This window comes from Macrotis lagotis, chromosome 3 (assembly GCF_037893015.1).
Source record: "Macrotis lagotis isolate mMagLag1 chromosome 3, bilby.v1.9.chrom.fasta, whole genome shotgun sequence".
NCBI lineage: Eukaryota > Metazoa > Chordata > Mammalia > Peramelemorphia > Peramelidae > Macrotis > Macrotis lagotis.
In genome coordinates, this window is record NC_133660.1 from 282,876,824 (window position 1) to 282,903,988 (window position 27,165).

Here is a 27,165-nt window from a genome sequence, read left to right on the forward strand (position 1 = left end):
CGTCTGGGGGTGCGCTGGGGGGAGGGGAGGGGGGCCAGGACAGGAGGCGGGGCGCCCCCTTTGTGGGGAAGGGCTGCTTCTTTGGACGGGGCGGGGCCGGGGGCGGGGCTTCCCCGGGCTCCTCCCAAGGCGCCGCCCTTCCGAACCGGAAGTGGTCCGTGGCGGCCGCGGGAGCCCGGAAGTGGCGGCTCCGGGGTCGGCTCGGGGCGTCCGGGCGCCCGGCTCCGCCATGACCAACGAGCTGGACATCTTCGTGGGCAACACGACCCTCATCGACGAGGACGTCTACCGGCTGTGGCTGGACGGATACTCGGGTGCGGGCGGGGGCTGTGGGGGCTGCGGGGGCGGGGCGGGGCTGCGGGGGGCGGGGCTGCGGGGGTCGCGCCGCGCCGCGCTCCCCTCCCCCGCCCGCCCCCAGCGCCCGTCTCCCCCGCAGTGAACGACGCGGTGGGGCTGCGCGTGCGCTCGGGCATCCTGGAGCAGACGGGCGCCACGGCCGGCGTGCTGCAGAGCGACACCATGGACCACTACCGCACCTTCCACATGCTGGAGCGCCTGCTGCACACGCCGCCCAAGCTGCTGCACCAGCTGGTCTTCCAGATCCCGCCCTCCCGCCAGGCGCTGCTCATCGAGAGGTGGGGCGGGCCGAGCCGAGCCCCGCCCCGAGCAGAAGCCCCGCCCCGAGCAGAAGCCCCGCCCCGAGCAGAAGCCCCGCCCCGCCCTGACCCCGCCCCGAGCTGAAGCCCCGCCCTGACCCCCGAGCCGACGCGACGCCCCGCCCCCGAGCCGACGTCCCGCCCCGAGCTGAAGCCCCGCCCATCCCGAGCCGGCGCCCCGCCCTGACCCCGCCCCGAGCTGAAGCCCCGCCCCACCCCAAGCCGACGCCCCGCCCCCCGAGCCGAAGCCCCGCCCGGACCCCCGCCCCGCTCCCCCACCCCGGACACCCCCTTTCTCCGCGCTCTCCCCCCAGGTACTACGCCTTCGACGAGGCCTTTGTGCGGGAGGTGCTGGGGAAGAAGCTGTCCAAGGGCACCAAGAAGGACTTAGATGACATCAGCACCAAGACCGGGGTGACCCTGAAGAGCTGCCGCCGGCAGGTCCGGGCTCTATGCCCCGCGCCCTCCCGCCTCTGCCCCCGGAGTGCCCCCTCCCACCCGCCTGGGGGCTGCTCCCCGGCGCCAGCCTCCTGAATCTGGCGCTCGGACCCCCCTTTCCCAGCTTAGCTCTCGGGCAGGGTGAGAACTAGGACAGGAAGAGTGGGGCTTTGTCCCCACTGGCCCTGCCGGGGAGGCCGGAGACCTGGCTGCTGCTTCCAGCTCTGCCTCCGACTCCCTGGGGCACCTCTCTTTTCTGGGACCTGGCTTCCTCTGCAGAGGCCCCCAGAACCCCCAGCCTGGAAGCAGGAGACCCTGAGCTCAGATCTGATCCCAGGCCCTGGGACCCAAGGCCCTGCCCCCTCAGTGTCTCATGGTGAAGTGCCAGCACTTCAGGTACACCATCGGCACTTCATAATGGATCCCTGAGCCCCCGTCAGCTCTTCCGTCTGCTGAATATGGCCCAGGCACCCTGCCCTAAGTCTCCCCCCCCTCCCCAAAGGATGGGGTCACACCCCAGCTGACAGTGACATTTGATGTGAGCCTGTGCCCTAGGTGCTGTGATTGTCCCCATTATTCAGATAGGTAAACTGAGGCTGGATGGTCAGGTGACACAGTGCCCGAGACGGTATTAAACTCAGATTTTCCTGACCATCCTGCCCCCACCCCCCAGGAAGTATCTATCTAGTACTTCCTGAAGACCTCCCGAGGGCAACTCATCCTCCCTTGGGCCCCACTGCCTGTTAGGATGTTCAAGTGTCCACTTGAGTGTCCCTATTACCCCCCCCACACACTCCTTAGCCACTCCCTCCTGGCCAGAGGACTTCTGATCACCTGAGACTTCTTTCCTCCAGGCTCTGACTTTGCTGAGACAACGGACTAAAGTTAGGGGAGATTTCTGTTTCTAAATGAGCAGACCAAGAAACTGGGCATCTAAACTAACAAACAAACTGCAAAAAAGAACAATTAACAATCCCCAGTTCGGTACCAGTTTTGAAATTCTGATACCGAAAGGAGAGATGAATAAAATTCAGAGGAAGAAAACCACTGAAATCCTTTTTTAAAAAACCCTGAACCTACTAGGCGCTACGTGCCAAACTAGTGGAAAAGCCAATGGTTTGATTTTTAAAAATCCAAATGATAACATTAGCAACACAAAGTCAGCCCCAGGGAAGATGACATTAGGGCAGCTTCCAAGCTCTGAATTCTCAGGACCTTCCCCTGGCTCTCAGACCTGGCAGCACCCCAGGCCTCCTACCTCACCCAGCTGCCTTTCCTACCCCACAGTTTGACAACTTCAAGAGAGTCTTTAAGGTGGTAGAGGAGATGCGGGGCTCCCTGGCTGGCAACATCCAACAGCATTTCCTCCTTTCCGACCGGCTGGCCAGGTGAGGGGCCTGGGGGCTGCCGGGGGGAGGGGGGCTTGGCCCTGGGGGTCTGGAGTCCGGCTAAGAACCCAGGCTCCCCCAGGGACTACGCTGCCGTTGTCTTCTTCGCCAACAACCGCTTTGAGACCGGGAAGAAGAAGCTGCAGTATCTGACATTTGGGGACTTGGCCTTCTGTGCTGAGCTGATGATTCAGAACTGGACGCCTGGCGCTGTGGGTGAGCAGCCCCCCCCCCCCCCCCCCCCCCCCCGCCCTCGCCTAGGCTGTGGGTGAGCAACCTCCCCGCCCCCCCCCAACAAAATGCTCTTGACTCAAGGTCCCACCTGTTCTTCATCTCCCAAGACTATTGCCTGGCTCATGGAAGCAGGGAGGTCCCCCAGGCCCCAGAGCAGGAGCAACTGAGTCTAGGGACCTTCCGGACTTTAGTCTCATCCTTCCCTAAGGAAAACTGAGTCACCATATCCTGATTCAGGCCTTTCCTATCTCCCCTCTAATTTTCTGAGAGGCCCAGCTACAGGGCAGCCCAAGGTCACACCACTCATCAACACCTGAGGCAAGATTGGAACCCAGGTCTCCTTGACTGTGGGGTCCCAGGTTTATAAATGACTGAGCCAGAGTTCTGGCTCCCCAGCCAGCCGGGTTGCTCTTCCTCTCCAAAACCTGGCCAGATGGGGCCTGTAGCACATGCTCAGGCCTCACCTGGTTCTCCCTGCTCTCTCGGGACCCTTCTGCAGACTCTCAGGTGGATGACATGGACGTTGACCTGGACAAAGAATTTCTCCAAGACCTGAAGGAGCTCAAGGTGTTGGTGACCGACAAGGACCTTCTGGATCTGCACAAGAGGTGGCTGGGGCTGGAGGTGGGGTCTGGAACTGAAAGGGGGGATTCAGGGGCCCAGGGTGGGGCCTGCCTGACCCCTGCCTTCCTCCTCACAGCTTGGTATGTACTGCTCTCCGTGGCAAACTTAGCATCTTTCCAGAGATGGAAGCCAACTTCAAGGTGCGTTCCCTCTAGGCTGCAGACTGAAGGAGCTTCCAGCCCCTGGTCCCCGGCCTGCTGCCTGTGCAAAGGCCCAGAGAGGGGAGCAGCTTTCCTCAGGGCTGCACAGGACCAGGGCCCAGGCTCTTGAAGCCCCAGGCCAAAGCACATCCTTCCCTCCCTTGCCCAGCTTGGCGGCCCACACCCTGGGTTCTTTAGTGACTGCAGGAGATGCTGCTGCTGATCCTGGCAGGCTCACAGGGGCCACGCTGATCCAGCAGCCCTGTGGGAAGAGGGTAGTGTTAGAGGTGGGGGGTCCTCTGCCTGGGGTTCTGGGCTCTCTGGGGTGATAGGCACAGACCTCAGAAACCCTGGCTTCCTGGCCCCACAGAACCTGTCCCGAGGGCTGGTCAACATCGCCTCCAAGCTAACCCACACCAAGGATGTGCGGGACCTGTTTGTGGACCTCGTTGAGAAGGTGGGCTCCCCCTCGCTTTTCACTGTCTCATCATGTGCCCCTTTGCCTCCTCCTCTGCAATCCATCCTGCCCATCTCAACTGTGACTTGTTATAATTGAAAATCTGGGGTTGGGGAAGGGAGAGTGAAGCTGAGCTCTCCTGTCTTCCCAAAGTTTATAGAGCCATGTCGCTCCGACCGGTGGCCCCTGAATGATGTCCGGCTCTTCCTGAACCAGTATTCTGCTTCAGTCCACTCTCTGGATGGCTTTCGGTGAGAGCCTCTTGCTCCTGCCCTGCTCCCCCCACCCCTGGGCTGCCAGCCCCCAGCACCAGATACCCCAGGCCAGCCCAGATACCACTGTGTCTTGGTCCCTCTCATGCCGTTCTCTCCATTGCCAGGCATCAGGCCCTCTGGGATCGCTACATGGTGACCCTTCGCAGCTGCCTCCTGCGCATGTATCATGACTGAAGGGCCCCCAGGCCTGTTCCGCAGGGCCCCTGTCCAGCAGTTCCTCCTCTGGGCTTTCCTGCCCTTCAGATGTGAGAGGTTGGAGGGTGAGCCCAGGCCCAGGAGGGCAGCTCCCTCTGACACCAGTCCAGCATCCCTTCTCGCCATCTCCCCTTTTGGCAGGCAGGGGGGCCTGGGTCACAGGGAGGGGAGCTTCTTGGCCTCAGGCCTGAGAAACCTGCTCCCATGTCCCCCAGTTTGGCCCTTCCTGCCCAGTGATGGGAGCCAGACCCCCAGAGAGGGGAGCTCAGCCCCCGACCCCACCGCTCACCCTAGGCCATGGGGGCAAGAATGCCACTTTGTGCTGATAATAAATTGGCAGACTTGGGGTGAGCTCCGACCATGGGGAGTCTGACCATGGGTGATTCCTGGGCCTGGAACAGGATCCTGGAGGTGGTGGGGGCATCTGGGTGGGGGGGTAGTGAGGGGTCTTGGAAAGGCCACTAGGGCAGCAAAGAAAAGGCCTGGCTTCAGGCCCTCACCGCTTACACTTCTACACCTCCGGGGCCCTTCGGTTCTAAAGAGGGGTCCTTTGTTCTCTGGGCTTAATGTTTCCCCCAGCCTGGACCCCAGGGCTAAGCATCCGGGTTCTAAAGTTATTGTTCAGCTACTTACATCGACTCTCTGTGACCCCATTGGGGGTTTTCTGAGCAGAGATGCTACAGTGGTTTGCCAGTGCCTTCTCCAACTCTTTCTACAGACAAGGAAACTGAGGTTCCCCAGCTAGGAAGGTCTGAGGATGGGTTTGCATTCAGTGCTCCCTGGCCCCCTAGCACCCCAAAGATATAAGTTGAGGCCTCCTCATCTGTTTTAGTTGTGGGGGGAAGCTGAGGACAGAGTTAGCAACCACCAAACTCGTGAGAAAGAGGAGACCTGGATGGGAGCAGGGGTTCTTTGCCTCATTGGTGTTGCAGCCCCTCTGGGGAACCCCAGAGTCATGGCTATTGTTTTCTCATTCATAATGGAAGAAAATGCTCCATTTCAGATAGAGGTTCATGAAAAGAAACGATTTTACACCATCTAAATTCAGAACCTGCCCCCCCCCCATCTATCCATGGACCCAGGTGGAGAGCAGAGGGACTGGATTAGACAATAACGCAGTCAGAAGGTTTCTGGACTCGGCTGGAGGTCTGGGGGGTGGGGACCTCAGATCAGGCCCCAGCTGAGCAGCCTGAAAGAGCTTGGGTGGAAACCTCTCATCCTGGCAGCGCCCACTTCTAATGGGCCCCGGTGTGCCTAAGCACTGCATTATCTTAGAGGTAGTCAAGGAAAGCATGGTGACTTGGCCAAGGTCACTCAGCTAGTAAATGTCTAAGATCAAATTTGAACCCAGATCTTGGTACATTACCCCCCCCTCCCCCAAGCCGCCCATGTCAAGTTACAGGAGGGCACAAGCTTGAGAGGGGGCAGCATGCGTTTGTTGTGGCAGAGAGAAACATTTGTTCCAAAAACGATCTAGGGGTCTCAGTGAGCTCAATAAGAGTTAGTTGTAGATCATGTGTGGCCAGTCTTGGCTGCCTTGAACTTCCAGGGATAGGGAGATGATCCCCCCTTTTACTGTTTTCAGCCCCCATCTATTTCTAACCATTCAGACTTCCCTAGAGAAGTTTAGACCCCTCCTTAGAGGTCTTCAGGCAGATCCTCTGGCTCTGGGGCCCCTCAGCATGTGGGGGCTGGCCCAGACCACCTTGGAAGTCCTCTGATGGACTCTTGGGGGCTCTTTCCAGCTCCCACATCCTCCCACCATCTGTTTGTTCCCTTCTTGACAAGCCTCCCCTCCATTTGCCAGTTCAGTTTGGTGACCAAGGACCAACGGCTTTATTGAGCTCCAAACACAGCAGGGGGGGGGACTGAGTCCTTAGCTGGGGCAGCGCCGGGTGGCCTTGGCTCCTCCCACCAGGGCAGTGACTGGGTACTTGGTGATGCCACAGGCCTTACTCCCACGATGCAGCCGGAAATAGCCCTGAAGGGGGAGGTTGGGGTGAAGGCTGGGGGAGGGGCAGACTCAGATGTCTCTTGCCACCCCCTCCTCCTTCTCCCCTTTGGGTCTCACCTTTTCTCCCCAGCTGCTGCCCCAGGAATTTTTGAGGATCCAGTAAGTAAAGTTGCGAACTGCAAAGGAGATTGGAAGCTGGGTGATGGGGCCAAGCCTAGGCTGAGGCCCAAGGCCCCCCAGATGTCCCTCAAATACTCACTCCGGCTAAAGCCCACCAGCAGAACACTGTGGTCCACGTGGTAGGGGTCACAATTGTTTTCTGGTTTAATCACTCCTTTAGTATAGAGCTGATGGGAAGGAAGGAGGATATGGTGAGTCCTTGGGGGCTCTGGGCAACCTTCCCCCATCCCCCATCTTCCATCCCCCATTCCCACCTGTAAGAGTTTCTTATTGATGCTCACAGTGATGGGTCCGTTCTCTGCCACATACTGAGCCATGTCTGTGGGAAAGACTGGTATTAGTCGCCTACAATGAAGATGGGGGTTTCTGTAGAAGACCCCTCCTTTCTGCACAAGGGAAAACAGCATCCAAGGTCACAGGATGAATTGGATACCTACCAACAGGGAAGGGGTTACCGGAGCTAGGATGCCAGGCTGGCAGCCCTCTTACCCACCCTCATCAGATGCCTCCACAAATGAGGATCTGCCCCAGGGGGCTGGCCTGCTACGGCACACTGCCCCGGCTAGGGGTGGGAATGGGGCATCTGTCCCATCTAGTGTGTAGAATAGGGGTTATCTCCATTTTAGAGTTGGGGCAGCTAAGTCTCCTGCTCAAGGGCCCTGAGCCAGCTAGCCCGGACTCAGATCTGATCTCCATCCCATCCAGTGCCTCCTCTGAACCCCAGCCGCCTTCTCCATGGCAGTATGGCCCCCAGAGGCCTTGACTGGCTTCAGCCACTGTGACCCTGGTACCTACAGTCCTCCTCCTTGGGTAGCATTATGAAGTCCTGGATCCAGGCCCATTTCTTTTTCTTTTGGCACCCTCTGGGGGATGACTGGGCTTTGTAAGGGTAATCTTCTTCCTTGGCCAGGCCACCTAGTTGGGAAGGAGAAGACTCGAGGGGCCTCCATCCATGAGCCCTCTCCCCATACCCCACAACCATTCCCCACGTCATGCCAGAGACAGACCCACAGAGTCCTCTCCTGGGTCCTAGCCTCTGCCTCAGAGAGATGGAGCCTTTGAGCCCATGGGATTGGGGGGGGGGGTGTTGCACGTACTTTGGTTGAGGATAGTAAGGAAACCCTCCCATGCAAAGTCGCCCTCACAGCCTTCTCCACAGCGGCGACAGTCCAGCAGCTCTGTAGGAAGAAAGTGCCTCAGTTACACCCCCCCCCCCCATCTCACTGTCCTTCCTTGTGTATCCAAAGCCTAGATGTGCTGGGGAGCCTGCTTCCCCATGGGCCAGGTGGGCTTCTGAGATCCCCGAGGCCTGGCTCAAAACTGAACCAGGAGCATGTGACACATTTCCCCTACTCTCTAATGTACATGTGGGGTGGCACAGCACTGGGACTAGGTTCCAATTCTCCTGGTTATCCCATCAGGAAGAAGAGGGGGCTGGGACTTGACTTTAGAGGTTCCCTGGAGGCCATGACCCCTGGGCTTCCTCACGGATTGTCCCCTTTTCTACAGCCCTCTGAAATTTGCCAGAGGCTGGAGGCAGAGATTGTCCTAGAGTGATGGCTGAGGTCCAGGATCCAAACCCAGAATCTCCAGACCAGGCCCCACCCTCTCGTTTCATGTTCCAATCCCAAAAGCACTGAAGCACCTACCATATGCTACTCCCAGAATTAGGAAGACCACCTAGGCCCTGCCCCTCACCAGCTCCTGTTCTGAGCATACAGATGGAGATACATGATTAATTGGAGGATGGAGAGCATGACCAAGATTCAATGTCCCACCTTTGGACCTTGGCACAGGCTGTTCTCCAGGCCTAGGATGCCCATATCTCCTCAACCCTGGTTTTGGAAACTGGCTCCCCTCAGGCACCTCTTGCCCTATCCCATTGGAGATCTATGGAAATCTGTATTTAGTTACCTGTGGACAGGTTCTGTAAGCTTCTGGAGGGCAACAAATAGGTGCTTGTCAATTAGAATAGATAAGACATGTCAACTGACTGGATATAGTGAAGGAGGGAGGGTGAAGAGTCAAGGATGTCTCTGAAGATGCCTATTGGGGTGGGTGGAAGGGTGGCAAAAGGAAAGGAAAGGCTGGAGAAGAAATGCATCTTGTTCTGTTGGAGAACAGAACAGCCTTTTGGGGATGACTGGGCTTTGTAAGGGTAAACTTCCTTGGCCAGGCCACCTAGTTGGGAAGGAAAAGATTCGAGGGGCCCCACCCATGACCCCTCTCCCCACACCCCACAACCATACTTAAGAGACATCTGCTTAAAATGCCAAGCAAGAAACTGGTGATGGAGACCAGGAGAGAGCTTAGAGGAGAAGACAAAGGTCTGGAAGCCATCTGCATGGAGGTAGGTGGTCATTGAACCCATAGAGCAGATGTGATCCTCAAACAAGAGAGCATAGAAGGGAAAAAACAGGGGGTCCAGAATAGACGACTCTTGGTAGAAAGCCAGGGTTCCTGGGAACCAGGATAGATGGCCTGCACAGGCTCCAACATGCCCACACATCCCACACTGAGGCCACAGGGGGTGATCCCGCCCCCATAGCAACAGCACCTCCATACCTTGCACAGAGAGATTGAAATGCTTCTGGAACTTGATGGCCCACAAGGCCTCCACATTGCTCACAGCTGAAATGGCCCAACAGCTATTGCAGCGTCCCTGGGGAGAGGGGTCTGTTTTTCCCCTAGCTGGTTCCCCCTCCCTGTTCTCTACATCCCTGCATCCCCCTCCCCCATGCAGGGAGAAAGGCTGATGAGAGGCTGAAGATGGATAGGAGTCGCAAAAGTTAGCTGTGATGATAGGGGTGAAACAAAACTCATGGTTGGGATGGGCGCTGGTACCTGATCTCTCACAGGAGTCATGATCTTTTCCTTCCTCCAGTCACAGGAAGGAGTCTGTGACCTCTGTAATCTTGGGTGCCCTCCCGTCTTTGGTCTGGGATATGAGTAGCTGTGCCGGGATGGTTGGTACAACTGGCGAAATTCCTCCTCTGTGCAGACAAATGAGTGCCTGGTAGACCTGAAGACCCTTACCTTGTGCATGAGCCCTTTCCATGGCTAGTCACTTAGCACATAAAATGATGCACAGAAAGGGGAAGGGACTTGCCTGGAGTCACAGCTTACATAGTAGTAGACCCACTAAGGTTGGGTCCTAGTAAGGACCTGGAGTTGTAGGACTCAGGGGTCCAGAGCCCTTTCTGTTATACTAAGCTTCATCATTCCCAAATCCCCTTCTTCCCAAAGTAAAAAAAAAATAGGGTCTCCTGGAAAGAGCCCTTAGGTCTTGTCTTAAGAAGTAACTTCTAAGGGCGGCTAGGTGGCACAGTGGATAGAGAACTGGCCCTGGAGTCAGGAGTACCTGGGTTCAAATCTGGCCTCAGACACTTAATAATTACTTAGCCGTGTGGCCTTGGGCAAGCCACTTAACCTCATCGCCTTGAAAAATCTAAAAAAAAAAAAGTAACTTCTATGCCATGGATCGTAGATCTAGAAGCCATCCATCCAGTCCAGTGCTTTGGTTTTACAGATGTGAAAACTGAGGCCCATGGAGGGGAAGTGATGACTCCAAATTCACTGTACCCCAATGTTTCCTGTACACATAAAATTGCTGTACAATTAAGGCAATTGTGTTTCTCAAAGGAAGCAAAATAGTGTAGGACCAAGAGATGCCTTCCTTGGTCAAAAAATTAGGCTAGTTACCTTTACCAATGTTTACGTGGTTGGGCTATGAGCTTAGCTACATAGGGGACTGTTTCCTGTTTCATCCTTCTTGTCTTGGATCTAGAGAAGGAGCTTATTTGTAATGAGGAGGAGGAGGAGGAGGCTTGGCCAACTGAAGCCCTGTGCCAAGAGGAATTAAAATCAGACTTTGGCATAGAGAGAGAAAGAAAGGAAAAGAGAGGCAGGATGGGAAAGAGAGAGAACAAAAGGAGGAACTGGAAAGAAAGACTGGAAGGAAAGGTCTTTGCCTCTGCCTCCCTTGGTGCTGGTTGTTCAGTCATGTCAGACTCTGTGACCTGACGGGGTTCTTTTGGCAAAAGTACTAGAGTGGTTTGCCATTTCCTTCTACAGTTTATTTGACAGATGAAGAAACTAAGGCAAATGTGACTTCCCCAGGATCATGCAGCTAAAAAGTGTCTCAGGTCACATTTGAACTCTGGTCTTCCTGACTCTAACCTGGTGCCATCTTGCTGCCCTAATCTGGTTGCTCCTGGGCACCATCTCTGGGCCTCAATTCCCTCAGTTATAAAACATGGACAGTCATCTTACTGTGCCTCCTGGTAGGGATTATAGTAGTCCCTAGAGGAGTGAGGGCTTTAATCTTGAAAAGCTTGACATGGGGGACAATAAGAAGTGAGTCTAGTCGACTTGGGAGCAAGGCTTTGCTATAGAATGTTGGACTTGGAGTTAGGAACACCTCGGTCCAAATTCCTGCTCTGACCTGTATGACCTATGTGACAAAAGACAAGAGACTCGGCCTCCTTAAAGCCTCAGTTTCCTTATCTATAAGATGGGGCAGAAGGTTGGCCTAGACCTTGGAGCCATGACTGACCCACTTTTTAGTCTCCATGTGCCGGACCCTAAGAGGTGACTTTTCAGCTTTGATTGTTTGGGCCCCTTTTACCTGTGAGGTCACTGAACTGGGTCACTCCAAACTGGGCCAAGCCCCCATGTTCCTTCGTCAGCTGCTGGGCCCGGGCCAGGTTGTTGACAAAGATGTCAAAGCGATGTACTTCTTCTAGAAAAGGGATTTTGAGGGACAACTGGGTAGGAAGGAGCATTGGACCTCCCTTCTGCATTGAACCACTAGCAGTAAAGGCCCACCTTCACTGCATCCCACCTCCACCCAAGTGAAAGGTGTCATAACCCCTCAATGACTTCATCTCTTCTGTCAGCTCCCTTCTTGAACCCTATCTATTCTGTTGCTACAGTGTACAGCTAGAAGGGCATCACTTCTCTGACCCTTAGTTTGCTCATCTGTAAAATGGGATTAATAATGAGGTCATATCCATGTAATAGCCAATTTGGTAGGATTTGCTCTCTCTCTCTCTCTCTCTCTCTCTCTCTCTCTCTCTCTCTCTCTGACTCACTCTCTGTCTCTGTCTCTATATATCTAGATAGGTAGATAGCTATAGCTATAGATAATGTCTTACCTACCTAGAATGGTAAAGAAGACCCTCTGACAGCCCTGGGGGTGAGGGATTACCTCCCTCCTATCAGGTAGGAGATGGGAAGGTTGAGGGAAGGGAGGCAGGAGGTTGTGCAAACAGAGGGGAACCCTCATGTTTCCTGTTCACCACACAGCCCCCTCTTCACACTTCTCTCTGAGGGGATGAGTGTGTCTGTGGGAGAGCACCTGCATCTGTGCTGAGGGCCAGGGCGGGGCCATGAGTGGGGAGTCTGGCTAGAGCAAGAGATCCTGTGCTCGAGAGAGAGGTGGGAGCAACGCAGAACCTCTGAACATGAACCTTGGGGTGTTAGAGAGCGGGGGTGTCTGGGATAAGGATGTCTGTTGGGGGAGGGGGATTCAGAACACAGAATGTCAGAGCGGGGGCTTAGAGACCAAGGAATGTCAGAGGGTCTAGTACATAGAAGTCAGAGTGCCAGAGCTAGGAGGCGTCCCAGAGACCACCTGGTCCAGACTCCTTATCTTACAAATAGGAAAACTAAGAGGATGTGTTCTGACTTTCTGCCACCACTAGAGAAGGCAAAAAGTCAATGAGAGTTGGGGACCATAGGACCCGATCCCACGCATAAAGAGATCTGCATACCTACCCCTATGTGAAGATATGATCTATGTGTGTGAATGCATATGTATGTCCTTTAAGGCTAGCTACCCATTGAACATGTGTATCCTCTTCATGAAGGAATACAAGAAGTCCCACCTGCTGAATCTGGGTAGCTCTTGTTATATTGGATCTGAAAGGCCTTGAATTGTCCCACGAGGTCCCCAGTGATTGGCAGCAGGTCATGGAGGCCCTAGGGGTAGAACAGGGAGGGTGAGTGTGGTGGGAGGCTCCACTGCCTGCCCCAGAGAGGGAATGGACATGGGGAGTTTCTGAGGATTTGCTCCAGGAAGGTTCATGTGGGCTGAGTCTTCAGAAACCAGCAAGGAACCTTAACCTCACTGTGGATATGGAGAAACAGAGGTACAAAGTCGCTTCCATAGCTAGTCCGTGGCCCGGGACTAGCAGCCCCCATCCAGGGCTTTGTAGCCTCTCTTACAATGAATGCATTTCCACCTCCAAAGTCTTCTTAGTGTTGTTCCTGACCTTGGAGGAGTACCCAAGGGGAATGGTTGGGAGATGGGAAGTTAGGAGAGCAAGGGGCCCCAGATGGTAGAACTAGAGCTGGACACCAGGGAAAATTGAGATGCTAAGGTGAGACAGAAGGGAAGGACTTGGACCCCAGCACCAGGCATCAGGAGGCAGACAAAGATAGGGAGCAGAATTTGAATTGAGACACAATGGAGAGAGTCAACTGGGTGCTGATTAAAGCAGATCAGTAGACTGTAGAGGGACAGGGGGAGGAAGGGGCTTACCTGTTCCAGTGGGGGGTAGGAGCCCCAGGCAAGAAAGCCCATGGAAAGCAGCCCCAGGAGGCTGGAGAGCTCAGTGGAGAGCATCATGAGGCTGGTGAGTCCTCTGAGAAGTGAGGTCAGGAAATCAGCCCTCTATGTTAATAGTGGGGCGGGAGGGCATTCATAGAAAGGAAACAGGGAGGGGAAAACCCAGGGGTGGAACAAACAACCCTTGATCCTCAGCAGAAGGGTCCAGTTTTTCCCTCTGTCCTCAGTTCCTGGCCAGCCTGGAAAGTCAGGGCTGTGAAAAACAGAGACAGCTGGCACCAGTTTCTTGGGGGGGGGGGTGAGATGGGACTGGGTAAGCCCCAGGACAGTGAGCTGGAGAGATGCCCATCCTGTCTTGGGAAAAGTCTCTATTGAATCAGAAAAATGTAGCTGAGCAGCACTTTGCCTGGAAAAGTCCATTGGGTTTTAATGGGTGGCAAGCTCAGTGAGGGGTCCCAAGGCAACCAAGAAAGTGATTGGATCTTGGACTGCCGTGGTGTGCTCTGGGACCAGGGAGGCAAGTCTCTCTGTCCTCTGCTCTGCTTCAGAGGGGAGCCACTGATAAGGAAAAGTCTCCACTTCACATCCTAGGAGGGGTGGATGGACTGAAGGGAATGGTGCCCTTCTCCAAGGGGCCGCTCCACCCCCTGAGCTCCCCAGTCTTGGAGCATATGAGGCTGAGCTTTGTCTTGGAGGTTCTTTCTTTATCTTCTTTCTCTAAATGGCCTCATCATTTTCCAAAGGCTCCATCCTCCTCCTCTGGCATATGATCACTAGATCCATATATTCAGCCCAAGCCTCTCTCCTGAGCTCCAGTGCCTTAGGACTTTTGGACATCTCTGATTGGATGTTCCAGTGGGCACCTCAAACTCACCCTGTCCAAAATACAGCCCATTATCTTTCTGGCTAAACTCAGCTCCCTTCTGGCCTTCCCTATCTCTGCCCAAGGCACCCCCAAACTTCCAGCCTCTTAGGTTCAGAACCTCAGTGTCTTCCTCAGTTTCTCATTCCTCCTTCCATAGTCTCAAAACCATAAGAGATCCTGGTCCTTTGAGAGTCCTAAGGGCCTCTCCTAACTCCAGGCTCAAGGTCCTCTGGACACCCCCATGTCCCAACTACTCTTTCCCCTTCCTAAGGTAGGCCCATTGCCAGCTCCTCCTTCCTTTACCTCTGAGTTTCACAATCAAAGGAGCAGAGGAGAAAAGATTCTTCCGAGTCCCCTCTGTCTTGACCCCTGGCCTCCAGAGCCCACCTCTGCCCTCTGCTGTCCCTGCCAGTGGTCCCTTCCCACTTGGCTACCAAAACTCATCAATCCTCCTTTGAAGCATGGCTTCCATCCATCCCATGCTCTCCCCTCAGGAGGTTACCATTTTCATTCAGACCACATCTCCTCTCTCTTGCCTGGATGATTAGACTGGCCATCCTGTCTCTAGTTCCTCTTTGTCTCTGACAAAAAATGAAAACAAGCCCTGCCTTCTGGGGGCTGACATTCTCTTGAACCCTCTCTTGTATTAAAGCAAGACACTTAAAGCTTTTTCCCCAGACAAAGTGATCAGATGTGACAGGATGTGTGACATTTTGCAACCATAGTCTCCCACCTCTTTCCCAAGAAGAGGTAAGAATGCTCCTGGTCTGGGGGCAGCTAGGTGGTGCAGAGGATAGAGCACCTGCCCTGGAGTCAGGAGGATCTGAGTTCAAATCCAGCCTCATTCATTTACCTAGCTGTGTGATCTTGGGCAAGTCACTTAACATTATTGCCTTAAGTAAGTAAAATTTAAAAAAAAAAGAATGTTCCTGGTGACCAAGATTGGTCATGGCCACCAAGTCTGGCTGCCATTGAGTGCTGAATCCATTTACATTATTTTCGTCCTTGTGTATTCTGTTCTCCTATTTTGTTTTGTCTTTTGTCTTTTTCTTTTAACATAAGTTCAAAAAGTCTTATTTCAGCCATTGTGTGGGAGGATGAATTGGGAAGAAATGGATGAATTAAGGGAGGTAAAAAAAGGACTTGGTGGCAGAGGAAAAAGTCAAGGAAGGACCTGGGAAGATGGGAGGGATCTGGACAGAAACAGGGAAATAAAGAGGAGGGGAAGAAAGAATGAATTTCTGAGACCCCCTTACCCCATTCTCCCTGCTTCCTCTTTCCTGCCCTCAGGGTGTCTGGGACATGGCAAGGAGCCAGAAGCTGGTCAGACCCCTTCGGCCTCCGCCGCCGCCGCCAGCTCCTCTGCCACCAGCTCTCGCGCCACCAGCCGGGCGGGAGGCGGCCGAACGGGGGCGGAGGTTGGGGGACCTTCACCTTGAGCGTCTCCATGGGGGCTGCCCACTCCGTCCATGCCCTTTAAGTGTAACCGCTGCAACCGAAGGCACAATCGTAGCCTAACAGGACTTTTTTTTACCTGAAGAACCACCTTCGGTGTACAGCTGGAAATGGCCTGTCTTTAAATTCCATCTCTTAGTTTTTCTGTTTTGTTGCACTTCAGAGGAATATCAAGAAACCATGAACAACTTTAGCAATGATGAATTTAACTTCAGTTTCCTTGATGAAGGCTTTACTTCTAAGGATATTCTGGACCAGAAAATTAATGAAGTTTCTTCTTCTGATGATAAAGATGCCTTCTATGTTGCTGACCTTGGTGACATTCTAAAGAAACATGTGAGATGGTACAAAGCTCTTCCTCGAGTAACTCCATTTTATGCTGTTAAATGTAATGACAGCAAAGCTATAGTGGAGACACTTGCTACTATTGGAGCAGGTTTTGATCGTGCTAGCAAGACTGAAATACAAATAGTACAGAGTGTTGGGGTGCCTCCAGAGAGGATAATCTATGCAAATCCATGCAAACAAGTGTCACAAATTAAGTATGCGGCCAACAATGGAGTGCAAATGATGACTTTTGATAGTGAAGTAGAGCTAATGAAAGTTGCCAGCTCCCATCCAAAGGCAAAGCTGGTTTTGAGGATTGCCACTGCTGACTCCAAAGCCATCTGTCGGCTAAGTGTTAAATTTGGTGCCACTCTCAAAACTAGTAGGCTACTCCTTGAGCAAGCAAAGGAACTGAATATTGATGTTATTGGAGTCAGTTTCCATGTGGGAAGTGGTTGTACCGATCCAGAAATGTATGGCCAAGCAGTTTCTGATGCCCCATGTGTCTTTGACATGGGGGTGGAATTTGGTTTCAACGTGTATCTTCTTGATATTGGTGGTGGCTTTCCTGGCTCTGAAGATGCAAAGCTTAAGTTTGAAGAGATCACAAGTGTAATCAATCCAGCATTGGACAAGTATTTTCCTTCTGACTCTGGAGTGAGAATCATAGCTGAACCAGGCAGATACTATGTTGCATCAGCTTTCACACTTGCAGTTAACATCATTGCCAAAAAACTTGTATTAAAGGAACAGACAGGTTCTGATGATGAAGATGAGGCAAATGACCAAACTTTTATGTACTATGTAAACGATGGAGTATATGGATCATTTAATTGCATCCTGTTTGATCATGCACATGTTAAACCTATTCTACAAAAGAGACCCAAACCAGATGAGAAGTATTACTGTACTAGCATATGGGGACCAACATGTGATGGCCTTGATAGAATTGTTGAACGCTGTGATTTGCCAGAAATGCATGTGGGAGAATTGGATGCTATTTGAAAACATGGGTGCTTATACTGTTGCTGCTGCTTCTACTTTCAATGGATTCTAGAGACCTACTATCTATTATGTGATGTCTGGGCCAGCATGGCAATGCATGCAACAAATCAAGACCCAAGGTTTTCCAGCAGAAGTAGAGGATCAGGATATCAACACTTTGCCATTATCTTGTGCTTGGGAAAGTGGAATGGAACATCACACTTGTACTTCAGGTAGTATTAATGTATAGATGCTGTTTGTAGCCATTAATTGCAAGTTTAGCTTGTATTAGAACATTTTGGGGAACAATTAACTTAATTCCTGCTAGAGTTTTTAAATGTTTTAACAATAGGGTTGGCACAAATGCAACAATATGGAAGACTTAGAGATGGGGTCACACTTATCTGTGTTCCTATGGAAACTATTTGAATATTTGTTTTATATGGATTTTTATTCACTTTTCAAATATGCTTCTAAAGATTGCCCCTCGACTGCTAAGCAAGCATTTGTAGCTTGTACAATGGCAGAATGGGATTGAATTTAGTGTTGTGACCTGTTTTAAAATAAAAAAAAAGTATATTGAAAAAAAAAAGGAGCCAGAAGCTTCCCAAAATCACCATGATGCAGTTACAATTTTTTTTAGGTTTTTGCAAGGCAAATGGGGTTAAGTGGCTTGCCTAAGACCACACAGTTAGGTAATTATTAAGTATCTGAGACCGGATTTGAACCCAGGTACTCTTGACTCCAGGGCCAGTGCTTTATCCACTACACCACCTAGCTGCCCCCAATGCAGTTAAAATTTGACAGTATTTCAGGTTCCATGCATAGTACAGTGCTACAACATCTTCAAAGAAGGAAAAAAAAAGTTTAGGATCAGGAAAATTTTTGAATGAAAAGAATTGCTGTCAGCCACTATTCCTGAACACAGAATGGCTCTGAAAATTAGCTTTTGCTACATACTTGATAATACTTCTTAAGAAATTTAGGTCAAATTTCTTAACCTAAAATTGCAAGACAAAACAGCACTTAAGAGGACATAGGTGGAACTTAAATTTCAGCAGTCAGTTTGATGACACCTTTACTACTGAGTCACAGGTAATGTTAAACTGCTTTGTGCACTTTATACACTTTTGACCATCTATTAAAGTTAAGAGGTGACATCTCCATTCCCACACAAATATTAGTGAATCGATTTTTCTGGGCTCAAACTACAGTTCCAGCAACATTTTCTTTTTTCGTATCTCCATGCAAAAGCAAATTTATTGTTGTTGAGTTTTTCCAATTGTGTCTGACTCTCCATGACTCCATTTGGGGTATTTTTAGCAGAGGTTTTTGCCATTTCTTCTCCAGCTCATTTGACAGAGGAGGAAACTGAGGCAGACAGGGTGAGGACCCAGCTAGGGTCACCCAGCTAGGATATGTTGGTTGCCAGATGTGAACTCAGAAAGATGAGTCTTCCTGACTCCAGGCCCTGGCTTTATCATGGGCTTCTCATACCCTGGGATATTTGAGGGATGGCAGATAGCTCTGGTTCACTATGCCAATCCTGTATCCTTCTTGGAGCCAGAAGGAGAGTTTACCCAGCGTTGGGGTCTCAGAGCTGCTTGCTCCTTCCCCCAATGAGTTGGCTGGTGATGCAGACTGGACCCTTCTATGCAGGAAAGGGGGGGGGGGCGCGCCACATCCTCTCTCTCCGTGTCACTAGTGAGCCACAAACCTCAACACATTCATAGCTTACATGAGGTTTTCATTCTGGGTGGGGGAAAGAGGGCATATTGGAAAGTAAAAGTGATCTAAGAATAAAACAAACATTTTAAATTAAAAAGTGAGACAGCTTCCAGGTCTTGTGTTCTGTGCCTGTAGAACCAGCTGTTTGGGGCTCCTGGCTTCTTTATTGGAGTGGGGCCTTAAGTCTTTCTCCCAGACCTCCAGCACCAGATCCTGGGAACCCTTTTCTCTGGCCTGAAAATCTGTTAACTTGTCTCCACCCCCACTGAAGAAAGCCTGGATTCTTGAGGCTGGAGGAGGGATGACCAAGGCTGGATGACCATTTCTCTGGGACAGAAGCCTGCCCTGCCCAGCCCAGTAAGTGGTTACTGCTGGGAAGATGAAGGGGGAGAAAGGGGGGCCCAGAACAGAAGGGGGACTTCCTGTTGACTCTTCACACCTCCTCCTCCTCCTCCTCCCTCCCTCCCTCACCATGACACCCGTCTCCAAAGGCAGAATGAGTCAGTGGTGAGAAGCCACAGTGTCCTGGCCTGGGGGAGACGGAGGAAGGGAGGACTGAAGCATCTGAGGGCTGGACGGTAGAGGATGTCTGTTGGAGCTGGGCTGCAAAACCAAGACCACAGTGGCAGCTCCCAAGCAATATGGAAGCACCTACTGTATACAGAGCATTGTGCTGAGCACCAGAGCCACAAAGAAATGATACAGAAGGGACAACCTGTATACAGATAGGCGACTTACACTAGCTTCTGTCCAGAGCTACTAGAGAGAGTGGGATCTGAAAGTCAGAAGGGAGGGCCTTGTAGGGATGAGGACAGCCTGGGAAGAGGCATGGGGTTGGAGATAGAGTGTTGGGTTCTAGGTGGGATGATGGAGGGAGGTAAAGCAAAAGAAGCCTTGAAAATAGGAGAGGCTGGGTTGGGAAGAGCAAACACAAGACTCTAGACTGAATCTTGGAAGGTTCAGGGAGCCTCTGTGACCCTGGCCCCTCTCAGCCTCACTTTCCTTATCTGTAAAGTGGAAATCAAAACAAGACCTCCCTCCCAGGGTCAAGGTCAGGCTCAAATCAGCTGAACATGTAAAAAGTGCATTTCTCCTTTCTTACTTACTGCTTGCCAGAGACTGTGATAAGTACGCATCTCAAGTGTTGCTATATCAGGTCTGGGGTCACAGAGCTACTGTCTGAAGCTACTGTCTCTACTCAGGTCTTTCCGACATCAAGCCCAGTACTTTGTCCACTGTACCACATTATTGTTGTGGTTGTTATTATTATTATCAACCAATAGGAAAGTAGAAATAGTGATCAAATGCCACATGTCCTTGGAATATAAGGGAACGTTCTTTTCCTAAAGATTGTGTAACTCTTGCTGTTTGTCCTTCTTTCTTGAAGACCTTGACTTCAGGGAGGAGATGCCAAGATAAGTAAGTGAAATGGAGTTGAATGAGGGGAGGGTTGGTTCTGGGTCCAGTGACCAGACATGAAGCAGGACAGCTTTGGAGATGATCCTGGATGTAAGATAATCAGGGCTAAGTGACTTACCCAAAGTCACTCACCTAGGGTCAAGTCACTGAGTTGGATTTGAACTCAGATTCTCCTGCTTAATTCACTGCACCACCTAGCTGCCCCAAAGTTTCTCTAGATGTGTAACTCTTAAGACCTAATTCAGGGATAAATAATCAAAGGATAGAACAGGCAGTTTTTAGGTGATGAAATCTAATTTAAATGAAAGAATTCTTTAAATCATTAGTGATTAAAGAAATGCAAATTAAAACAACTGAGGTACCACCTCATACCTATCAGATTGGCTAATATGACAGAAAAGGAAAATGACAAATGTGAGAAGATGTGGGAAAACTGGGAGACTTATGCATTGTTGGTGGACTTGTGAACTGATCCAACCATTCTGGAGAGCAATTTGGAACATGCCCAAAGGGTGACGAAAATGTCCACCCCCTTTGATCCAACAACACCCATACTAGGTCTGTATCCCAAAGAGATCAAAGGGAAGAAAGGATCTATAGGTACAAAATTTTGTATATCAACCCTTTTTGTGGTGACAGAGTCAGAAATAGAGGGGATGCTCATCCATGGGGAATGGCTGAACAAGTTGTGGTATACGATAGTGGTAGAATATTCTGTTATAAGATATGATCAGCTGGAGGCTCTCAAAAAGACCTGGGAAGGTTCACCTAAACTGAGGAAAACTTGTGATATTTAAGTGCAGTCAAACAAAGCCCATATCCACATTGACCACCTCCCTCTTCCAGAGTGCTTGTCCTGGTCAAGTTTGAATTAAAGATCTTGGGCTAGAAAGCTGAGGCCCTGTCATATCACTGAGTGGTTTTCACGGTCTGAGACCCCATTTGGGGTTTCCTTGGCAAAGATTCTGGATTTCAGCTCATTTTACAGGCAAGGAAACTGAGGCAGGTGGAGTTAAGTGACTTTTTCAGGGTCACTAGCTCATAAGTGTTTGAGGCTGATTTGTACTCGGTCCTCCTGACCCCAGTCCTGGTGCTCTGTCCACTCCACACTACCTAGCTGTCTATGAACTCCTGTCATTTCTCCTTTCTTTCCAGATCTCTCTAGAGCACTGTCTTCTTTTCTTGGAATAGCAGAGGGAAGAGTCAGACTGGGCTGCTTTGTCCTCTTCCTCCTCCTCTTTCTCCTCTGCCTCCATCTTAATCAGTCTCTGTTTTGTCTCATCTAAGATTTAGATTTTATTAAAATTTTTAGTTGTTTCCTTATGACATGGAAATACACATTCCGTCCTGGTCTCTCTGACTTTTCTTTGTAGATCTGTAGCTAGAAATGAATGCATCCACTCCGCTTGGAAACATAGTCAGCACTTAACAGGTGTGGGTCTTCCATGTCAGCAAAGAATCTCCTGAGCGATTTTTTGGAAATATTCATAAATGTTAATCACGGTTTTATAACTATATTCCTCTAATGGAACTGAACCTTAAGCATGACTAGGATACTGATTATTTTTTCTCCCAAGGATCAACTCTAAACCTCTGGCTTTGACATTTCAAGACATTTAAAAATCAGACTGTTTGGAGTCAGAGGACCCAAGTTTTAATCCCTACTTAACCTTGGCCAAGTCATCGCCTCCCTGAAACGCAGTTTCCCCATCTGCAAATGAGGTTAGGAGGTGGTCTCTGAGATCTTCACCTTTAGAGATAGTATCCTATGACTCAGGCCAAGTTTCCAGGCTTCTCCTTCAGTTCCTCTCTCCCAAAGTTTCTCTCTTTCAAGCACAAGTATCAAGACCTCTAGGAAAGACCCCTGGGCTGAGCAGAGTCTGGCTGCTGCCACTAACCTCAGAACATCCCTTTCCTTCTCTGGGCTTCACACTCCTCCGCTTGAAAACAGAAACAATGATCCCATCCTGCCTGCTCACATCCCTCTAGCTTGAAGGGGTGTGACCCCTCACACAACCCTCTCAAGTTGTGTCCCCTAAGAGACTGATTAGCCAAGGTCCAAGTACTCTGGAGGTCCAGAGTCATAAAAGTTCTAGCTTGGCATTGTCAGCCAAGTAGCTCAAATCAAAAGCATTTGCCAAAAGCCATCATAAGAAAACTAGTAATAGAACATCACTCCATAAACCTGGGCCACGCTCTCCCACAAATTGTAGCAACACATGGAGTTTTAAGTAGAGGAGCCCACACCTGTGAGGAGCGGCAACGTGTATCTCTGACATGGCAGATGTCTCTTTTTTTTTTTTTTTTTTTTTTTTAGGGTTTGTTTTTGCAAGGCAATGGGGTTAAGTGGCTTGCCCAAAGGCCACACAGCTAGGTCATTATTAAGTGTTTGAGGCTGGATTTGAACTCAGGTCCTCCTGACTCCAGGGCCAGTGCTCTGTCCACTGCGTCACCTAGCCGTCCACAGATATCTTCTTGAAGCTAGCAATGACTTTGGTCTCATACTTGGTCTCCCTCCAACTCTCCTCCATTGGTCATCGTGGGGTGCTCCTATCCTGGACAGGATGCTATTTTCCTGGAATAACCACTATCTCCAAGAAATGAAGACCCTACCATTGGATCAGGAGTTTTGAATCTGGGGATGGTCATCCACAAAACAAGACCCAAGCTCCAGGCCCCAGACTCTCAATTTCTCCCCCTAACTGGACTCATCTCTGCAGCTGGCCAAGGCCATGTGCTTCTGCTGAATGGCTAAAGAATGGAGGGGAGAGGAGAGAAATCCTACCCCAGTCTTGTTACATTTTCCAAAAGAAATGAGCTGAATTTTTTCCTCTATAGCTGGCTTCCTGCTTGATTCTCATAAATAGGAGGTAGACTGCTTACAGAAGAACACACGTTCATCTGGTGGCTGGACAATGCAATTTTGTTGATATTCTACCAGATTCTTCTGGAAACTCCTTAATTTGATCTGAGGCTGCTCTGATTATTGGTCTGAGCAACCATGTGACTCCTCTCTAACATAGGGATGTTATCTGGGTCCTCTCCAAGTAGGAAAGGATAAGGCCCACGCAGATTAACTTCCTTTACTTGTAAAGACAAGGTGAGTTCAGGGTCAAGGAGGACATGAGCAGCTGAGGCCATCAGAAGAGGCTTCCTGAGCTCCGTTCACTTGAGCTGAGCTGCAGGGCAAGCTGGGAATTCTAAGAAACAGGTGAAGCAGAAGGGCATTTACAGGTGTGGGAGGCTCTAAGGGAGATGGAGGCGTCGGGTGACTTATGGATCCCAGGCTGCTCATCAGGTGACTTCATTGTCCACCAGGACCAGGGAGCTCCTGAGGCAGGGCAGCAGGCCCTGCTTCTCTGTTGGTGGTACCAGAAAATCAAAACCCCAGTTCCCTTACTTTCCAGACACCTGAGAAAAATAGAGTGAGTCCACCTTAAGGTGCTTTTACAGGAATTCTTTATGTGTTACTGGGTCTCCTGGTTGACTCTTTGAACCTAGGTGTAGAATTTTACCTTGTCATTTAATGAGGTTTAGCTACTGCTCTTTTATTCATTCATTCATTTTGGGTTTTGCAAAGCAATGGGATTGAGTGACTTGTCCAAGGTCACACAGCTAGGTAATTATGAAGTGTCTGAGCAGAGTCCAAAAGGGACACTGTGGACCTGGAGACAACCTTGGGCACAGTCCTGTCTAGGCCCTCATTTTGAGGATGGGTGACTTCCTCAAAGTCACACAAGTACGATGACTCAGGTGTCCAGGCTTTGTCCCTAACTCCCGTCCCCTTCCTCACCCAACTGATCCCTGGAGGCAGAGCCCCTCTTAGTAAAAGAGCCCAAGGTGCAAAATCATGGATAATGCCCTCTGAGCTACTCATTTCAGAAAGGCCAAGGACAAGCTGAATGGGGACCAGAGGAGGGCAGTCATGTTGGTAAAGGGCTTCCTCCCTGTTGGAAGGAGCTGGAGAAGAGAAAGCTGAGAAGATGTGATCAGTTTTCAGAATGGCACATGGTGGGGTTGCAGATTTAGAGGTGCAAAGGACCCAAGGGCTCATGGAGTTCAACCTTCTCATTTTCCAGATGAGGAGAATGAGGTCCAAAAGGATTAGATTTTGGAGGAGAAGCTGCAAAAAGAAGCTGCAGATTTCCACCTTCTGGCTTCCTATCAATCATTCTGGAGTGGAGCAGGAAGACTGCCCTGCAGAAGGATGGGCTCCCTTTAGTGACCGGCTGGCAAATGTTTAACAGCTGGTATCCCAGAAAATTAACCAGGACACACTTTTTTTAATTAAAGGTTTTATTTGAGTTTTTGACTTTTACAATTTTCCCCCCAATCTCACTTCCCTCCCCCACCCCCCCCACAAAAAGCAATTTGTCAGTCTTTCCATTGTTTCCATGGTTTACATTGATCCAAATTGAGTGTGATGAGAGAGAAATCATATCCTTAAAGAAGAAACATAAAGTATAAGAGATAACAAGATCAGACAATAAGATATCAGGATTTTTCCTAAATTAAAGGTAATAATCCTTGGTCTTTGTTCAAACTCCATGGTTCTTTCTCTGGATCCTGATGGTATTCTCCCAAATGGGGCAGACAGCCCCAAATTGTCCCTTATTGTTGCACTGATGGAATGAGCAAGTCCATCAAGGTTGACCATCACCCCCATGTTGCTGTTGGGTGTACAGTGTTTTTCTGGTTCTGCTCATCTCACTCAGCACAGGATACACTTTTGAGAGTAATCTGCCCGATGACTAATTTCTTAAGTCTAATCACAAAATGATAAACCCATCTCTGAGTTGTAGCATGTGTCAGTCTCTGAGGTAGAAATACATAGTTGCTATGAAAATTTCTTTCAAGCTGTGTCTAGCCCACCCCTGACTCCCCTTCACCAGAGGCCTTCAAGCAAAGGACTGATGACCACTCATCAAGAGGCTGGAGGGGAATCCCTGTCCAGGTAGCACTTGGACAGGATGCTTCTGAGGTCCCTTTCAAATCTGAAATTCTGGGTTGTGGAAAGTACACTGGGTCTGAATGTGAGGGCTGGATTTTAATCCTACCACAATCTACCTGGGTGACTCAGTTTCTCCCTATGTAGAATGTGGACTTAATAGACTCTTCCAGTTCTAAATCCTATGACAGAGGAGGCCCAACAATCTCTTCTGGGTCTTCCTTTCCTGCAGCTCCAGCTGTGAACACCAGAGGAGGCAGGAGAGCCTCCTTCAGACATCCTCTGACCATTTTTAAGAATCCTGAGGCAAACCCTGGTCCGGCTGCCATGGAGTCAAATCTTGCCTCCACCTTTTTTTTTTTTAAATCTATATGACTTTCAACAAGTCCCTTTCCCTCTCTCTAAGCCTCAGTTCTCACCTATGTAAAATGAGCAAGGTTGCTGCTGTGGTTCAATCATGTCCAACTCTTTGTGATCCCTTCCATCCTGTTATCTCTCCCAAAGCTCACATTCTTTGTTTCCATGACTTCTCATCCTCTGCCCCCTTCTCCTTTTACCTTCCATCTTTCCCAGCATCAGGTTCTTTTCCATCTTCTCCTGTGGTCAGAGTTTTTAAGCTTCAGCTTCACTATTTGACCTTCCAGGGACTAACCTGAATTTTTTTTTTTTTTTTTAGGTTTTTGCAAGGCAAATGGGGTTAAGTGGCTTGGCCAAGGCCACACAGCTAGGTAATTACTAAGTGTCTGAGGTCAGATTTGAACTCAGGTCCTCCTGACTCCAGGGCCGGTGCTCTATCCACTGTGCCACCTAGCCACCCCTATTAATTTCTTTATTTTATTTTATCCTTTCTGTCATCAGAGTGGTATCATCTCTATATCTGAAATTGTTAATATTTCTCCTAGCTCCTTCCTGCTGGCTTTTGATTCATCCAGCCTGGCTTTTCTTGTGATGTATTCTGCATGTAAGTAAATTAAATAAACAAAGTGACAATATACAACCAATCAGTTGTTCTATATTAGGGTTCTAACAATTGCACGGACAGTTTCCTCAGGAGACACAGAGATCTTTGAGGACTTTCATCTCTTTGAGGACTTCCCACATTTTGTGATCAACAGTCTAATGTAGACAATGAAGCAGAATAGATGCTGGGGTTTTTTTGGGGGGGGCAACTCCCTTGCTTTCTCCATAATCCTGCAGGTGTTGGCAATTTGGTCTCCAGTTCCTCTGCCTCTTTGAAAACCAGCCAGCTCTTCTGGGAATTCTTGATTCGAATGCTGCTGAAACTTAATTTGCAGACTCTTAAACACAACCTTGCCGGCATGCGAAATGAATTGAGGTATAATTTGAGGGTTCTTTGGCATTGCTCTTCTTTAGGGGGGTGTAAACTGATCTTTTCCAAACCAGTGCCACTGGGGAATTTTCCAAATGTGCTGAAATATTGACTGCAGCACTTTAACTGCATCATCTTTTAGGATTTTTGATTAGTTTAGATGGAAATCCTTCACCTCCACTAACCTCTTGTTAGCAATAGGTTCCTAAGGACCACTTAACTTCATTCTCCAGGATGTTTGGCTCTAGATTAGTAACCACACTATCATGGTTATCACTGATGTTAAGAGCTTTCTTGGGTAGTTCTTTAGTGTATTCTTGCCATCTCTTCTTAATCTCTTCTGCTTCTGTTAAATTATTATCATTTTTGTCTTTTATTAATGCCTATTTTTGCATGAAACATTCCCTTAATATCACAAATTTCCTTTTTTAAAAAATATTATTTTATTTTATTTTTCAATTACATGCAAAGTTTTTGACATTCAGCTTTTTGTAGATTTTTCCGCATTTTTCTAACTCTCTCCTTTCCCTTCCCCCTCTCCATGACAGCAAGTAATCTGATATAGGTTATATCTGTACAACCATGTTTTGCATATTTCCATATTACTTATGTTGTGAACAAAAAAGAAATCAGAAAGAACCAAAGGGGGGAAAACCCTATGTATTTCTAAATTTCTTGAAGAGATCCCATGTCTTTCTGTGGTATCATTTTCTTTTATTTATTTCTTTGCACTGTTCATTTAAGAAAACCTTATCTCTCTCTGCTATTTTTTGGAATTCTGCATTCAGTTGGTTAAATATTTCCCTTTCTCCTTTCTCTCTTTACTTTCCTTCTTTCCTCAGCTTTTTGTAAATCCTCCTCAGACAGTCGTTTTGCTGTCTTACTCTTCTTTTTCTTTGGAATGCTTTTTTTTTAAATTTTTAGGCAATGGGGTTAAGTGACTTGCCCAAGGCCACACAGCTAGGTAATTATTAAGAGTCTGAGGCTGGATTTGAAC

The 27,165-nt window shown here is 49.7% G+C and overlaps 2 protein-coding genes and 1 pseudogene across 2 annotated transcripts; 2 read left to right on the forward strand and 1 right to left on the reverse strand.

The window, feature by feature from the left end:
* Positions 1–139: 139 nt before the first annotated feature.
* Positions 140–4,768, forward strand: FIBP (FGF1 intracellular binding protein). Its single transcript, XM_074231038.1, has 10 exons — positions 140–314; positions 437–635; positions 971–1,097; positions 2,382–2,482; positions 2,565–2,698; positions 3,216–3,324; positions 3,417–3,480; positions 3,851–3,937; positions 4,091–4,188; positions 4,317–4,768. The coding sequence occupies exons 1-10, from the start codon at positions 230–232 to the stop codon at positions 4,384–4,386; spliced, it is 1,074 nt and encodes a 357-aa protein (XP_074087139.1). The 5' UTR covers positions 140–229; the 3' UTR covers positions 4,387–4,768.
* A 78-nt stretch (positions 4,769–4,846) lies between these two features.
* Positions 4,847–17,469, forward strand: LOC141518754 (ornithine decarboxylase pseudogene; annotated as a pseudogene).
* Positions 6,215–13,205, reverse strand: CTSW (cathepsin W). Its single transcript, XM_074231039.1, has 11 exons — positions 13,086–13,205; positions 12,430–12,523; positions 11,169–11,282; positions 9,386–9,534; positions 9,107–9,203; positions 7,639–7,719; positions 7,337–7,456; positions 6,796–6,860; positions 6,621–6,708; positions 6,479–6,537; positions 6,215–6,388 (listed from the first exon to the last, which is right to left on the reverse strand). The coding sequence occupies exons 1-11, from the start codon at positions 13,170–13,172 to the stop codon at positions 6,284–6,286; spliced, it is 1,059 nt and encodes a 352-aa protein (XP_074087140.1). The 5' UTR covers positions 13,173–13,205; the 3' UTR covers positions 6,215–6,283.
* Positions 17,470–27,165: the final 9,696 nt, after the last annotated feature.